Genomic DNA, 16,791 nt, shown 5'->3' with positions numbered 1-16,791 from the left:
TAGACGGGACAGGATGATGGCCGAAAAACAGTGGGGATAGGTGAGGTATGGGAAGATATGCCTGAAAATCCGTAGATGGAAGAGACAGGTTTTAGATATGATGGTGGTGTGTTGGGTGAGGGATAAGTCTGTGTCCAATGTGCATCCAAGGTTTTTTACCACGTTTGAAATTGCCGGTGCTTGTCCTAGTGATTGAGGCCATGGAATCGGTTGGGGAAGGAGGGCTGTTTTCCCGCAAACTAGGATTTCAGTTTTCCCAGGGTTGAAGTTGAGGTGGTTGGTCGTCATCCAGTGGTCAATATCCGAGAGCTATGATGACAGGTCCGAACTGCTGGAGCCTTGAGATTTGGGGATTTTAAGGATGATCTGGGTGTCGTCTGCGTAGTTGTATTTAGTAAGATTGTATGAGCGGATGATTGCGGGCAGGGGTTTTAGGTACAAGTTGAAGATTAGGGGAGATAGGGATGCTCCTTGTGGGACACATTTTCTTACTGGTCGCGATGTAGTTGTGAACTGGTGGAGGAACATGATTTGTGATCGATTTGAGATAAAAGAGAAGATCCATGAGAAGGCGGTCTTTCAGATTTCTAGCGTTTGTAGCCTGTCTAGCAGGATAGTGTGATCAATGGTATCGAAGGCTGCAGAGAGGTCCAGTAGGATGAGTACAGCGCAGCCTTTTGTATCGGCTGTTCTTTTTAGGTCATCCCATATGGAGACTAGGGAGGATTCTGTTCCCCTGAGTGGCCTGAAGCCTGATTGTGCAGGGTCTAGGAGGTTGTTGGCTTCTGCGAAATGGCCAAGCTGTTTGTATGCCGCGCTGTTGTATGCCGCTCGGTCCATGAGTTTGGCGATGAAGCATGTGCTGGAGATTGGCCGGTAGTTCTGGGGAAGCAGTGGGGCGAGTGTCGGTTTTTTGAGGATGGGTTTGATGTAGAGGTTTTTAGGGCTCTCCCGGGAAAGATCCTGGTGTGAGTGGTTGAGGATGATGCGTGCAACACTACCTGCACAGGCAGAGGCTAGCATGTTTTTGAGGAGTGACGGTTGGCAGGGGTTTTCAGGGGAGCCTGAGGGCAGATATCTGCTATGAGCAAGATGAACTTCTTGTGTGTGATGTGAGAGAAGGAGTCAAGGATTTGTATGGGGGGGGTTTGAAGGTCGGTCTGAGGACGGGAAGGTGGCCTGGGTAGAGCACATCTGCTGGAACATGTGATAGTAGGAACATGTTGTAATTGAGTGCCCATTTCCAAATGTTCTGGGACAATTTGGACAGCCCTAGAGAGTGAGTGCCCCGCCTGGTGTTCAGATAGTACATGGCAGTGGTGCTGTCTGTAAGGACCACAACTGTCTTCCCCTAAATAGGTGCTAGGAAGACCTTCAGGGCTATGAACACTGCTAGTAGTTCCAACAGGTTGAAGTGATTGGATGCTACTGATGGGGGCCGCACGCTGTGTGCTGTCTGTTGAAGGAGATGAGCTCCCCACCCCGACAGAGATGCATCCGTGGTGTGGATAAGACTAAAGTGGCATTTTACATTGAGTTACAGAAGTCAATGTGGCTAGGAAAGCTACGTGGCTGCATCTCTTTCTGTGGAGATTTGGGTGCAACCTATAGTTCACAGGTTACAGAGGTTACGCTGCCAGTAGAGATAAGAGTTGAGATAACTCGGCTCCAATGTAGACATTGGTATTTTTACGTGCAATGAAATTAGCGCTAGTTCAGCAACGTTTTGTAGAAGTCCCAATGTAGGGACTATAATCAGAATGGTAGTGGGTGGGCACAGACTCTGCAAATAAAATGGCCTCCAGGAGGCTGCGAGCCCTGAAAATAGTGGGATACTGTCATCAGAGAACTAGTCCTCAGTGGTTCTCTTCAGGTTGGTGGTCATGGAACTGGAGGGAGGAGATGCTTCCTTGAACGGGGGAACGCATCAAACAGTGCAAGGCTCACAACCCCACAAAGGTGGACTTAGGGATGGAAATGCGCAGGTCGAAAGAGACTAATGGGGGAGCAGAAGTATTTTTATTTTGTTTTATTTGTTCTTTTAACATGATGTTTACACTTTGGGGGAGCATTCCAAAGCACTAGGGTGAACGTGGGAAAGGTTTGAGGAAATGTTTTATGATCCCTATGCAGTGAAGAACAGCTCTTCTGAACTTGATAGTTCCAGCCAGGGAAACATGGAAACACTTTCCAAAGGAAGGGGCGGCGGCAATCCAGCCCATAGTGTTGTGGCAATCCAGCCCATAGTGTTGCGCTATTAAAGACCTTTCACTAGCAGCATCAACTTGGCCACATTCATTAAGCTAGCAGAAGAGCACAGGCTCTTGTGGGGTAAACCCCTGCAGAGCTGTTAACTGTCCCCATGTCAACATTATTCAGTCTTTGATTTTTAGCCCATGTTGCTTGGCATGCAGTAACATGTAGATTTCCATTTTCTCGTATACGTACGAGTACACAAGTGCCAGAATGCAAAGCGTTTCTGCTTAAGAAGGCAAAACTGAGGAAAGATGATGTGGCAACAGCTGGCAACTCTGCACTTGAGCTCATAAACGAATTATTCAGTCAAGGGATTGCAATGGGAAAAGCATTGCAGAGGTTACCACTTCACACCATGTAACCGGGGACAGCTGATTGTAGCCCTTTTTTAGCTTCAGCTTTGTTTCAGTCATTTGGTGTAACCCAGCCCTGCAACTTCCAGAATGCAACTGGTTAAGAAGGAAATCCCAGTACTGGGATGCACAGTGTCCCTGATGTAATGCATACATCGCCATCCAAAAACTGAACATTTGTCAAGAAGGTGCAGGGAGAGTATTTTTATGAATAGCAAGCAATGCCCAGGATTGCAAGGGCATTCTGCCGGGTACAATGGACGGGTCCATGGGGAAGACATGGGACCTATTTTCGGAAATTGTGTTGATTCTAGAACTGATGATAAAAAGTAAGAAGGACTGTTGAAAAGCTACTAAGAATTCTGAATAATGGTAGACCAGAAAAACTCTCCTATTTGTTGTCCTCTGGAGTTCATGGAGCCATACAACATGTTGCAGTCACTTCCTTTTGCAACACGCATGTCTGAAATGTGGGTCAGCGTGTAGTTAAGCATGGGGTTGACCCGAGAGATGATGCACTTGAGACTCATTTAAACACATTCTCTAGAGACTTCAGTGGGATCACATTTCACGCAAAGCTTCCTCAATCTCCATCATATTGATCAACGCCATTGACTTCAATGTGATCACACTCCAAAAATACAGCACATGGAAATATATCATATAATAGGACATATAACTCTGCATTCTCTGCTTTAAGACTTGAATTGGTTCAAAAATCCTGTAAGGTTTTGATGGAGGGGTTTCTATAAACAGCCGAATCATTACATGATTATGCCATTAGGGTGGAGGGTCTACTTACCTCTCCAAAGAGAGTGAAAAAAGCAATCTTTGAATTTGATTGGATAAAAAAATCAGGCCTTAGCTATCGATTACCATCTTTTTTAAAATCATTTAAAATATGAAATTAAATCCTACTATGTTCTACCTTTTTATTTACAAAAGCACCCCTCTAGAAAATATAGACAAGATATTTTGCGTTTTAAACTAAACGTACTCTCTACTAGAGAGGAAATGCGTGCTAGGGAGAAATAAACTGAGGAATGATCGCACTTGTAGGTTTTGTGATAATGAAGTAGAGACACTTTTTCATCTTTTGATTGTTTGTGAGGTCCTGTCTGAACTACGTTATGAATTCTTTGGTAGGTTTGTTTATGATGAATGTTTTTTAAAGACAGAGCAGTTTTGGTCAAGAATTTAAATAATAATGAAAATTGCAATTTTAAGTGTTTGCGAAAATATTTTCAAATAGATTATTGATTCTATGTAGGAAGGCTTTTTGCTTATGAATTTTATATTTCAATGATGTTGTTTTGGGTTAACTTGCTTGTATTGTAATGAATATGTTTTAAGTATTATTGCAAAGGTTTGTTATGAACTGTATACAGTAAAATAAAAAATAAATGATGTGTCGAAGGCTGGGTGCAAAATAAAAATTAAAACTCCTACTCAATGTAAACTGAAAGCATCATTTTCGTTTCCACAAAGAGGTCATAACATACATATAAATATATGGTAAGACTAAGAATCTGCAAACTCCCACAAAAGAGTTCGGGGTACAGAGGCAAAGGTTCTGTTGCTACCAAATCTTTGCATGCCAATTTTTGGATCACAGACCAGTTGCATCACAGACCATCCCCCGTAAGCCGTTCCATAAGCCCTCATGGGGGATGGCAGTGGCCAGTCCTCTGTCGTATGTCGCGTCTTCCTGCTAGAACTTATTCACCAATGTTATAATGTAGAATGTTATGTACATAGTTCTATTTCGGAGTGTTCTTCGTGTATGGTTCGGAACCTGCATTCAGAACCATACAAGAAGATGCCTGTATGAAGAAGGTTGGCTGTTGGGGACCTCCTCCCAATAAACTGCATTTAATGACAACAAACGACGTCTGAGCCTCATCAATGAAAACTGAGACTGGAATATAAACCCTATTCTAAGAAAAGGGAGATGGTCTGATCAATTTAGCATGGCAAAAAAACAAAATAAAACGTATAGCACAAGAAGAAAAAAAAACGGCCAAAAGGAAAAGGAAACACAGATACAACGCAACTCCCTTGCTAGCCACCTACCCAGCCATTAACGTCGGCCTGATTTACGGTCGCTCTTGACAACGGGGCCTAGAATGTGCGGGGAAGTTCAACTCAAGTTTACAGGAGTCCTTTTGTCTTGCAGGGCTGGAGAGAGACATCAATCACGGCTCTAATTTACCCATGTCCCTTCTGAGGAAGAAGGCGCGCTGGACGCTCGGCTTCCTCCCAGCACCGCCTGTCGATGATTTGCCGTAATTGGCTCGGCTACGGTAAGCAACCTGGAGAGCAAGGCGCTCTCTAATTAGTTTCACAGTTGGTTCTTAGAGATACGAATGTTTATAGGCCTTAATGGATTTATTATGCTGGAACCTGCCATGGACACATCTTATCATGGGCTGATTGCCCTCAAGATATGGCAGGTAGACAAACAGACTGTAAAGGTGTGGCAGGGCCTGTGGTGTTTGTTTACACAGTGTATAGCACGCTCAATGCAATGTAAATTGTCACGAGGCGTGTGCCAGGCTCACCTTGGCAAGACTTACTTTGAAAATAGTATGCTCCATACATAACTATAGGCACCACAGCTGCCAAGTGACCTCATGTCATGCATGACATCCTGAGCCAGTCCTGGCCTTTCTGTGTTGGATTCTGGGAATTGTAGTTTCATTTTCCCATTATAAGTATGCAGCCAAACAAGTCCCCGTATGCCAAGTGAAAAGCCAAGACTAGTTCAAGGCATCACACATGGAATAGAGTCACTTGGCCCTGTTTTTCTAGTTAAACCGGTTCCACATTAGGCCCTCTTTTTCTATGAAAATTGGGTGCACACTACGCACCAGCCAGGAACCTCTGATTGATAAATGAACAACTGTTCAACCAACAAACCTTGAAGGGTCTCAAACACAGAGGCCACTACTGGGATTCCAAGGACCCAAAGTCTGAAACGCGCCGAACCCAAGTCTGAGGGTAGAACCCAACCACCACTGGTAAAATACACCAGGAATACATCTGGAAACTGAGCAGGATAACAACAGGTACAGTACTTTTTATATGCAGGAAACATAAACTTGGTAGTTGTGCTAAAGCCGATGCCATGGGACTGGCAAAATCTATGTTATGTTATGTTAAAGGATCTTTATACCCCGCACTATCACCATGCATGCTCTCTTGGCTCTCTGGCGGATCTGTAAAGCAAGAGGTTAAGGTGTGGGGGTAAGTTAGTAGGGCAGAGCGGGGAAAAAAAGAGGAAGAGGGCTGTGATTTGCTGTTGGCAGCTTCCGTTCTGTTTACACCGTTCGCTAAGCCTAGGTGTCAATGTTCGGTCAGTAGCTGTCATGTCCTGTTGAGCAAGCAAGTCTACATGTGGTTTGTTTTGTTGTTGCGGTGTAGTGAAGTGTGTGCGGTTTGTTGTGTTCTCCAGGTATGGTTGTGTTTAGGTTAGAGTTTGAGAGGTGTATGCATAGGGATGAGTTTTTTAGTGGGGTTGGTTAGTGGCGATACTTTATCGTGCCCCTCAGTTTTGGCCACCTATGGTACATATCTCTTCCCATGTCGTACATTGTGGTGTGCTAAAGTTTCCACTCCTATTTTCTGTCCAGAGGTGTGGGTCGTTAACAGGGCTATTTAGTGGTGATACCTTCCCCGCACCCCGTGTTCAGACTAATGGATGTCCACATCACTTTAATCCCTGGCACATCCTGGTGTGAAGCAACCATCACTTCCACGGGCCCCTTGAGGAGGGAGCACCTCTTCCCTGTGCCCTTGAGCTCCCTGTGCCCCATGTTCAATCTGTTCGGTCGCCACTCTATCCCCTTTAATTCTAATGCCCTCTGTCTGTGGTTCAATAAGGTAATCCCATCTCTCTCCTTTGTTTCCGGTAGGGCTCTTGATGGGAACGGGGGCACCTGGGTTACCCTCCAATTCGGACGCCTCTCTACTTCCCTGTCGTTTGCTGTGGTCTGGGCTAGTCCCGTCTTTACATTTGTGTGTTCATTCCATGGGGCGTGGGTGTTGTTCATTAGTTTTCATCCTGTTCATGGCTGATGAGCCAGGTTTTTAGAAGTTTTCTGAAATTTAGATGGTCCTTTATGGTTTGAATTTCTCTGGGGACGGATAGTTCATCGGCTAGGCAAGAGAAGGCTGATCCACTGAGTTTTTTCCTCATGTACGGTTTAGGTTCCAGGCGGGTGTCATCGCTGGATCTGAGTGTGTGAATCTGAAGTGCGCTCAGGTCCCCGACCGGCAGCCGTGCAATGAGATCGAGAGCGCTGAATACTGCTGTAAAGTTAAGGGACGAGGGATCCGCATAGTCCTTTTTCTTATGGGTTGGTGTGGGAGTACTGTGAAGAACTACCATGGACTCACAGCAGAGTGCATGCACCAAAAGAGCAGAGGAGCAGGTCCTTCCCCTCAGTCCATGCATCCGTGTTTCTGGGTAGAGGTGGATCCAGCTACGTTTGCTTCACTGGGGAGTGCTACAGGCTATTGTCTCTTTAGACTCTGGTCGTGGGGCACACCCAAGATATAATAGGGGCCTAGAGTTGGGCATTTATATTAAATGCTTGAATTTTGCCTTACTTACACTGGTAGGGAATTTGTGCAGAATAACTCAGCCGCAGAGCTAGCTGAGCCCTTCTTCCTTCCAAGGTCAATACAAATGAGTACCATTCAATCGGTTAATAATAACACTGGTTCCTATTGGAAGTGGGAGGAAACCATCATGAAGCACTATATATTAGAACACAAATTATAATTATTATCGATACTTGTCTCCTGCCATGTTCTGTAAGGTTCATAACAGGATCTCTATAACTCCAATCCTTGAAACCATGTACAGTGTCTGTTTGCTTCAAAGGAACTCTCTGGCAGCCAACGGAAGAGTCATTTCCGTTACAAATAGTTCACGATATAACCTATAGCTTGGTGATCGACTTGGGCTCCACCCAGACCAAGGGTGGCTAAAGTTTCTGTGTTCCTTGTTGTTAGGCAAAGATGCAGCCAATCAGGATGTGTGACTCTATAACAAATACGTGGACCTGCAAGCTCCAGTCCAACTCCTGCTTCTGGCGCAGATGTTGAACCCACTAAAATCATTCTTTGAATTGCCTCCTCCCTGCTAACATTTTTTTTGTTAAGTCCCCTATTACCGGATCATCTTAACATCACACGTCTCTAGGATAAAATTCGTGGAACGTCTGCGATTGTGTTTGCAGTTGGATTTCCATCAATGCGCCAGACTTATACAACGTTTTCATTACTGCCAGAGTTCTGGTGATGAAGGGTCTAAGAAGTATATAGTATTGTATAATTTCGTGTCTACATATACCCAGAGGTATCCTTCTTCATCCACAAATTCATAATCTTTGTTGTACCACAAATGTGCTTTGACAAACCTGTTTCAAGAACAGAGATGTCAATTAAAAATAATAATTATTTTTATAATTGTACTCTTTTAAAGCGCTTAACAACGACAAGTGGTTTCTAAGCACAGGATCAGGATTCAAACCTGTAGTGCCCTGCGTTGTCTTGCTTCCAAGAAAAACGCATTGCCCCAGAGCTATCCTTCCTCCCCATTCAGAATTGATTACAATAACGTATTTGCCGATGGCAGAGGCATTTCCCTGAAGTGTGCCTTTACAGCGCCACAAAGATGAGAACAAGGGGTGACCCATTTTATGAGGATGTGAACAAAGTGGAACATAGATCAGTGACAAAACAACAATTAAAAAAAAACTAAGAAACAGGTGACATACAAAGGTAACATTAACCAAGGGGGTAAAATCTTCAAACCACATAGGAGTACAATACAAGTATACAAAATTACTTGATCACATTATTATGTGTCACTGGACAGTGTGATGGGGATCAGATAGGGAGGATGAGTTAGCGGGCACGGGGAGCTCCCTCTTTAGAAAGTAGGGGGCATTTAAGAAGTTGCAGACACTCACTTGTGTAGGTGAAGCAGTCCCACTGGGCCCTGTTCAGTATAACTGCATCATTAATGTACACTAAAACTACAACTGATAGGAACTGTATGGCAAGCTGTTCTTCGTCTAAGAAAAGGGTCTGCAACCTGCATCTCTCTAGGTTTTTTGAGGTACGACTCCCATGATCCCTCACCATTGACAATGTCGTCTAGGACTGATGGGAGTTGTAGTACAAAACTGCTGGACAACCAAAAAGCATGAACCATCTGAGTCCATTGACAGAGGGGAACCCGAGAGATGACGGCCAAGGAGCTCACACTTTTGCAGTAATTTAGCATTTTTCTGATAGATTACTGATATGTTCCGTTATTTTAAAGAAATGGTGGATGTTTGCTTCCAACTCTTTTTAACCATCGCTCATTGCAGATAAGTTCTGTGGCCGCTGTGGACAGCACAGGAGGAGCTAAGCTTTCAACAAGTAGCTGCTCCCTCATGTTGTTCTGTCAAAGCTCTGACAGAAGCAATGCAAACTGTTGATTAGCAGCTGGATACCAAAGGCAGCTAGAAGCCAATGGGTCTTGGCTGCAAAGGCAACACCAGGCCTCAGCCTTCTAATTGGGAGCACGCCAAGGTCTGACAGGGACTTGACTACAGAACAATTGGTCTGTAGAATTCTTGGGGTTGGGAATGTGTTTAATAGAAACACATATTCTAATAGCCCCTATGATTAACCCCTATGCATAGGCGTAGCCAGGATTGTCTAACAAGTGGGGCTTGAAGGAAGCTCATATGTGCTGAGGATGTGTTTTTGAATCCCAAATTACATAAGAAATCATTATAAGTTCTGCCCACTCCCCACAATCGCCAGATATACAAAGTCAACGCTGTGTCCCTACTTTTGAAATAATGGCCCCTGTATTTAAAGGCCACACTTGAGCCCAACTCGAGTCAATCGCAGAACTAGCCGAGCACCACAGATGGGTTATTCGATCTTTTCATCATCAACATTTGTTTGATCTACTACCAATAGTTACACATGCAACCGTACAACCACAATTGCATACCCTCCCCCAAATCCTCTGGACATTCACGGCTTTAATCCTACTCCCGTTTCTCTGTCCCTCCCAACGTTTCCCCCACAGACCATGGTCTGGTTTACTCCCGTCATTGGCACACTATGCCAATATCCAGACAAGGTTTTGTGACGCGAGACCACTTTGCTGTTAATGGATGCTACATAAAAGCAACACAACACACACAACACAACCCCCAACACTGCCCTTGATTGCAGACCACTATACCACCCTGAGACCTGTCTTCCTTGCAGGGTTGCCTGCCTGAGTTTTGTAGTAGAAAGGGCCTATCAGAGTTTCACCAAATATTTGTGGTATTGTCACTGTGGGAAATATAGAATCGAGTAGTTGTATGCCCTCAAATCATTTCTGAGTTACAGGTGTGATATACAGTGACTCTTTTCATGCTGGCCCTGATAGCCCAATACTTATAACAGGAACATAGTGGGGCAGGTCCAGCTTTCCATCGTGCTGAGCAGGTGAGCGCTCCATAGCAGAAGATCCTCTGGGCCTTTTTGGTCATTTTCTTTGCTTTTCTGTGCCCCCCCAGGCCCGTGTGCAGCCCTCTCCTTCCCGACCCCTTGCTTCCCTATTCCCGCCTCCCCAGCCCTCCCACCTCCCCTGATTGGTCCTGATACTTCCCTGCTTCCTGGGCCATAACGACCCTCCTCGCTCCCTGCCCGCACTTTCCATCGTGCTGAGCAGGTGAGCGCTCCATAGCAGAAGATCCTCTGGGCCTTTTTGGTCATTTTCTTTGCTTTTCTGTGCCCCCCCAGGCCCGTGTGCAGCCCTCTCCCTCCCGACCCCTTGCTTCCCTATTCCCGCCTCCCCAGCCCTCCCACCTCCCCTGATTGGTCCTGATACTTCCCTGCTTCCTGGGCCATAACGACCCTCCTCGCTCCCTGCCCGCACTTTCCATCGTGCTGAGCAGGTGAGCGCTCCATAGCAGAAGATCCTCTGGGCCTTTTTGGTCATTTTCTTTGCTTTTCTGTGCCCCCCCAGGCCCGTGTGCAGCCCTCTCCTTCCCGACCCCTTGCTTCCCTATTCCCGCCTCCCCAGCCCTCCCACCTCCCCTGATTGGTCCTGATACTTCCCTGCTTCCTGGGCCATAACGACCCTCCTCGCTCCCTGCCCGCACTTTCCATCGTGCTGAGCAGGTGAGCGCTCCATAGCAGAAGATCCTCTGGGCCTTTTTGGTCATTTTCTTTGCTTTTCTGTGCCCCCCCAGGCCCGTGTGCAGCCCTCTCCTTCCCGACCCCTTGCTTCCCTATTCCCGCCTCCCCAGCCCTCCCACCTCCCCTGATTGGTCCTGATACTTCCCTGCTTCCTGGGCCATAACGACCCTCCTCGCTCCCTGCCCGCACTTTCCATCGTGCTGAGCAGGTGAGCGCTCCATAGCAGAAGATCCTCTGGGCCTTTTTGGTCATTTTCTTTGCTTTTCTGTGCCCCCCCAGGCCCGTGTGCAGCCCTCTCCTTCCCGACCCCTTGCTTCCCTATTCCCGCCTCCCCAGCCCTCCCACCTCCCCTGATTGGTCCTGATACTTCCCTGCTTCCTGGGCCATAACAACCCTCCTCGCTCCCTGCCCGCACTTTCCATCGTGCTGAGCAGGTGAGCGCTCCATAGCAGAAGATCCTCTGGGCCTTTTTGTCATTTTCTTTGCTTTTCTGTGCCCCCTTGGCCCGTGTGCAGCCCTCTCCTTCCCGCCCCCTTGCTTCCCTATTCGCAGCCCGCGCGAGGTGAGGAAGCCCATCCGGGCACGCCGCCTATTTCTCGGGAGCCAACTGGGCCCCCAGGCCCTCCGAGCGTCCCTCTCCCACCCCGCACCCTCGTCCTGATTCCCGCTCCCCTCCCGCCTCCCAACCCGCCCATCCCCGCTCTGATTGGGCCGTGAGCCCTTCATCACTTGTCCTCCCAGGGCAGCCCTCTGCCCGGCAGCCCCAGCGGGGCCGCCTGGGTCTAGTGACCCGTTCAGTGCACCCGCTCCTCTTTCACTTCTGAGGAGCAGGTGAGTGTTCCCCCCCATGAGCGACCCCATTTGAGTGATTTTGGGGTTGATTTGCTCCCCCGGGCCCCGCGTTGCCCCGTGCTTTCCCGGCCTCCCCTTTCCTGGTTTCTCCCTCGCTCGCCCCACGCCCATCAAGGTCCCGCTCCCGCCTCCCGACCCGCCCATCCCCTACCTTCATCACTGGTCCTCCCAGGGCAGCCCTCTGCCCGGCAGCCCCAGCGGCTAAGGGCCCCGAGGCCAAGGGCGGCTCCAACAGAGGCGGCTCCAGAAAGTGTCTGCAGGTGTCCGCAGGGGACGCCAAGGAAGCCAGCAACCAACAGACACCAACAAAAACCGTGAGTGTGGCATGGATGGGGAGTAGAGCAATCACTCTACTCCAGAAAGTTCCTGCCACTCTAACTTACCTATCAATGGCCTAGACCGCTACAGACCCGCACCATGCATTATTAGAAAGATGTGACCACCAGCCCAAACCTATTAATGGCGGGACATCAAACACTGCCTGCAGTATAATGCTAACCATACCACGAGTGAACCACAAAGACTAGCCTGCGCCAAATCTAGACAGAAATATGATTGTTAGCATGGATTCTCAAGTTTTATGAATCCTAGCATGTCCACATTTGGATAGAATTGTGATTGTTAGCATGCCCACTCTCAGATGGAATTGTGAATACTGGCATGTCCACACTTAGACAGAATTGTGAATGTTGGCATGCCCACTCTTAGATGGAGTTGTGAATGTTAGCATGTCCACATTTGGATAGAATTGTGAATGTTAGCATGTCCACACTTGGATAGAATTGTGAATGTTAGCATGTCCACACTTGGATAGAATTGTGAATGTTAGCATGTCCACACTTGGATAGAATTGTGAATGTTAGCATGTCCACACTTGGACAGAATTGTGAATGTTAGCATGTCCACACTTAGACAGAATTGTGAAAGTTGGCATGTCCACTCTTAGATGGAGTTGTGAATGTTAGCATGTCCACATTTGGATAGAATTGTGAATGTTAGCATGTCCACACTTGGATAGAATTGTGAATGTTAGCATGTCCACACTTGGATAGAATTGTGAATGTTAGCACATCCACACTTAGATGGAATTGTGAATATCGGCCTGCGTCGCATCTAGATGGAATTGTAAATGTTAACATGTGAAAGATGCATTAAGAAAGCGTGCCCTATAGCCTCTCCATGAATTTAGAAGTGTACCCAAGATCCTCTGTGACAGTTGCATTTAGAAGTGTGCCCAATAGACACTCTGGAAAGTTGCATCTAGAAGTGTGCCCAATAACCTCGCTGTGAATTTAGTAGGGTTCCCAATAGACACTATGAAAGTTGCATTTAGAAGTATGTCCATTATCCCCTCAGCGAAATTTAGAAGTGTACCCATAGCCTCCCTGAGAGTTGCATTTAGAAGTGTGCCCAATAGTCTCTCTAGTAAATTGAATTTAGAAGTGTTCCCAACACCCTCTCTGGAAAAGCCTCTCTGAAAATTGACTTAATAGTGCGCCCAGAATCCACTACGTAGAAAATGGAATTTAGAATTGCGCCCAATAGCATCGCTGTGAAGGTTGCATTTAGAAGTGTAACCAATACCCTCTGTGAAAGTTGATTATAGAAGTGTATCCAATAGACGCTCTGTAAAGTTGAATTTAGAAGTGTTCCCAATAGTCGCTCTGTGAAGTTGAATTTAGAAGTGCTCCCAATAGTCGCTCTGTGAAGTTGAATTTAGAAGTGTTCCCAATAGCATCTGTGAAAGTTGACTATAGAATTGTATCCTATAGACACTCTGGAAAGGTTCATTTATAAGTGTGCCCAATAGCCTCTAGTAAACTGAATCTAGAAGTGTGCCCAATAGCCTCTCTGTGGAAAACTGTATTTAGAAGTGCGCCCAGTACCCTCTCTGGGAAAGTTGCAATTAGAAGTGTGCTCAGTGAAAGAGCATATAACCGATCATACCACACCACCATGCTTACTCTCTCCTTACATCACCACTCAACTAGAACACAGAGATACTATGACACCATTCGGTATAACTGTTCTCATACCAACATTCCGCCGCTTACTCCACATCATTCTATGTAATCACTGCTGGTTCCACACCCCCAGCCAGGCGTTTTCCTCAGGCCTAACGCAGCCACATCCGTTCCGGATAAATCCTGCCAGAACGAACACATTCTCCTGATCTCTCAACCACCACACCTACCGCTAAGAAGCAGCTATTACACGAGTACCGCACGAGCTGCACACATACCCGGTGCTCACACGCACCTTTTGACTCTCCCTACTCTCTCTACTGATCTGAACTTCGGTTCCCAAGGGCGTTCAACCTACAAGCGCCTTCAGACCATACCAATGGTATATAAGGCGCTATATAAGTGCAAAATAACATAACATAACATAACATAACAATGCATAGCCTGGGAATGCAAAGACTGCTTAAGAAGCCAGGACTGGCTGCCACCCATGACATGAACTGCTCGGCAGCACTGTCCCTAGCTCTTCAGGCATTCAGAACGTCACCCGCGACGAATTCTGCATGCTCTTTAAGTGTCACACATGATATTGGATGCATTGTGTCGCACGTGTACGCCATTCTCCCATTGGTGTTTTTGCCGCATGTTTAGGGCCGGGCAAATGCTTTTTTGCGCAAATAACAAATTCAGTTGAGAAAAAAAAATGTATTTAATTACGAAATATTTTCCAGCAGATTGACGCTAGTGTATAAAAAAATATTTATAATAGGAACTGTATTTTAAAAAGTTAATTTGTAGCAACAGTTTGTTTTTGTCACAAATATGTTTTCTCGTGAAAAGAACTGATCTGTGTTTTGTTTTGCAAAATCACGTCCTTTTCTAACAAATCATTTTTTTAAAATTAAAAACCCTCTTTTATTTGTTTTAACAAATAATTAATTAATATGTGTTTTTTTCCAGGCAAGCATTATAGGTTAAACGGGAATGGCTTTCAAATCGCCAGTGACACAAGTATCAGGCTATAAACTGCCTCTTACGCTTTTGGGGTAAATCAAATTCCTTTAGCCCTATATATGTCATGTTGCATGCAAATGTTATGTTTTTAGTCTTGTACACACAAGTAAGCAGTGATAATAAGGAGCTTTGCCTTGGCCTCTTTACATGCACATGACGGCTCAAGCAAAGAAGGCCACAGCAAAAAGAGGACGACGTCTTGCCAGCCTGTCTGTATTATTCAAGGCTAGCGATTTGGGCCTACCTTCCCTCTGTGGCACTCCTTCTCAGAGGGCATGGCAGACTTGCGCAGCGCTTAAGAGGGCACGTCCTTCCCAGAATCGCCAGTATGTGTGCTGTGGTAATGTAATGTTCCCAGACAACTGCTTCACCTTGCTGGTGCACACATTTATTTATTTATTTATTGCATTTTTTAAGCACTCACACAGCCTGGGGGCATCGAGGCGCTGTTGCAGGAATATGACTTAGTTGGTATTTATAACACGCTTAATACCCAGAGGTTTCTAAGCGCAGACCCAGGGATCGAACCTGTGTTGCTTCTTGTCGTCTTTTTTCCAAGGCGAGCAGGTTGCCGCTGAGCTATCCTCCCGGGACCTTGACTCTTTGAGGGCCTCGAATAGTGCAGATTTCAGGTTAGGCAGCATACATTTTCATAAGACAAACCTTCACCCAATGTGAAATAATTTCCATAGCCCGGTGTTCTCCTTAAAACCCAACAGATTTGCCAGAGTTGGGAACATATTTAAAATATATACTTTAGATAGACAAAAGAAGATACACAAATACCCTGCAAGCATCCCTCCCTCCAGCAGCAAGTCCCAGAAACCAGGTGGATGATAATGAACTTCCCCAGGCTCGTTTCCTACCTTCCTTTTCTTCGACCGCCCCTCCGCTTGCAAGGTACGAGTGCACTGCTCCACACACTCGGCAAAGCTCATGCTGCTGTGGTCCACCGTGTAGTCCAGGTCTGCCAGCTTGGCCAGGGACAGAATGTAGTTGCAGGCTATCCTCAAGATGGCCAGCTTTGAAAGCTTTTGGCCGTAGGAGTAGCATGGCACCTAGAAAATAAATGGGAGCCGGAGTCAGTGACATCTACGAGGGAACACAGACAGTGATGTAAAAAAACGCACTGTTGGCGCAAGCCAATAACTCATTAGAAGGCTGCCTTTAATCCTAGGTCAACTGGATCTCTAATGAACACGACATCTTGCACTGATCAAGAGGAATTCATAGCATAATCGTAATGTGAATGGCGCAAAGACCCCAGAGATCAAAAGAGAACTTCAAGTCCTATTAATGGACCAGTCATGCTATGTGCCAGGCCGTTAGTGTGCAGCATTGATAAAGTTGATGTGGGGCTTGGCAGGGGTACCTTTTTCCTCGCTCTCTTATCCGTCACGTGATAACATGCTGTTTGAGTCTACATAGAGCCAGGTTGTACAGTTCTAGCTAGCACATCACGCTCCCCTTTGTGGCCTGCGCCAGCGGTACATCTGTTCATGCAAGCAGCCATACTTTTCTCAGCTGGAATCAATTTCCAGTCAATTTCTTTCTCTTCGCTTGTTGCATCTATGCTAGGCCTGGCCCGCAGCAGACGAGATCTTTGTCGTTCTAGGCAAGTCATTGAATGCATGGCTTCCCGCTCCCGATCGCCCACGTAGAGGAACCCTGGATAGAATTATTGCACGTGAATCGCACAATAGTGCGCTGCACCGCCACATTTTTTAGTACAGAAATTAAAGGCACTAAGAAATTCAGTGGCTTGGTTACATCTGAAGAGAAAGCCAAGAGACTAGGTCATTAACTACATCCCAGGCAAAAACCCTGAATATCTCTAAAAACCTAAGTACATGGCATGTCGCTTGCATTAGTCCTATAAAAGGTATCATTCTCTGGACAAAGGTTATATTTAATTCGGACCAAGACTATATGAAGAAAAATGCAAAATATGAACACAACTGCTAACTTTGTAGTTTTCTGGGAATACCCTGGCACCCGCTCACTGGTCCAGCAAAGAGGCGACAGATATTTGCAGCTTAGGGATAGTCAACCTTTTGGACATGTCTTGCTCAATGACATGTATCTTTAGGAAACAGGGCACTGCTTCAAGAGGCTGAAAGCCTAGCTTTTCGATCAATGATATG

The 16,791-nt window shown here is 46.2% G+C and overlaps 1 protein-coding gene across 1 annotated transcript in view; it reads right to left on the bottom strand.

Annotated features, from left to right (window-relative positions):
* ATOH8 (atonal bHLH transcription factor 8) overlaps nucleotides 1–16,791 on the bottom strand; it is a 102,424-nt gene that overhangs the window by 42,439 nt on the left and 43,194 nt on the right. Inside the window, exon 2 of the mRNA XM_069632170.1 lies at nucleotides 15,514–15,705. Coding sequence (XP_069488271.1) covers nucleotides 15,514–15,705 — 192 coding nt within the window. The remainder of the gene's footprint in view (nucleotides 1–15,513; nucleotides 15,706–16,791) is intronic.

Source organism: Ambystoma mexicanum, chromosome 6q (assembly GCF_040938575.1).
Source record: "Ambystoma mexicanum isolate Mex_15411 chromosome 6q, UKY_AmexF1_1, whole genome shotgun sequence".
NCBI classification, from domain to species: Eukaryota; Metazoa; Chordata; class Amphibia; order Caudata; family Ambystomatidae; genus Ambystoma; species Ambystoma mexicanum.
This window is presented reverse-complemented; position numbering and strand designations above follow the sequence as displayed.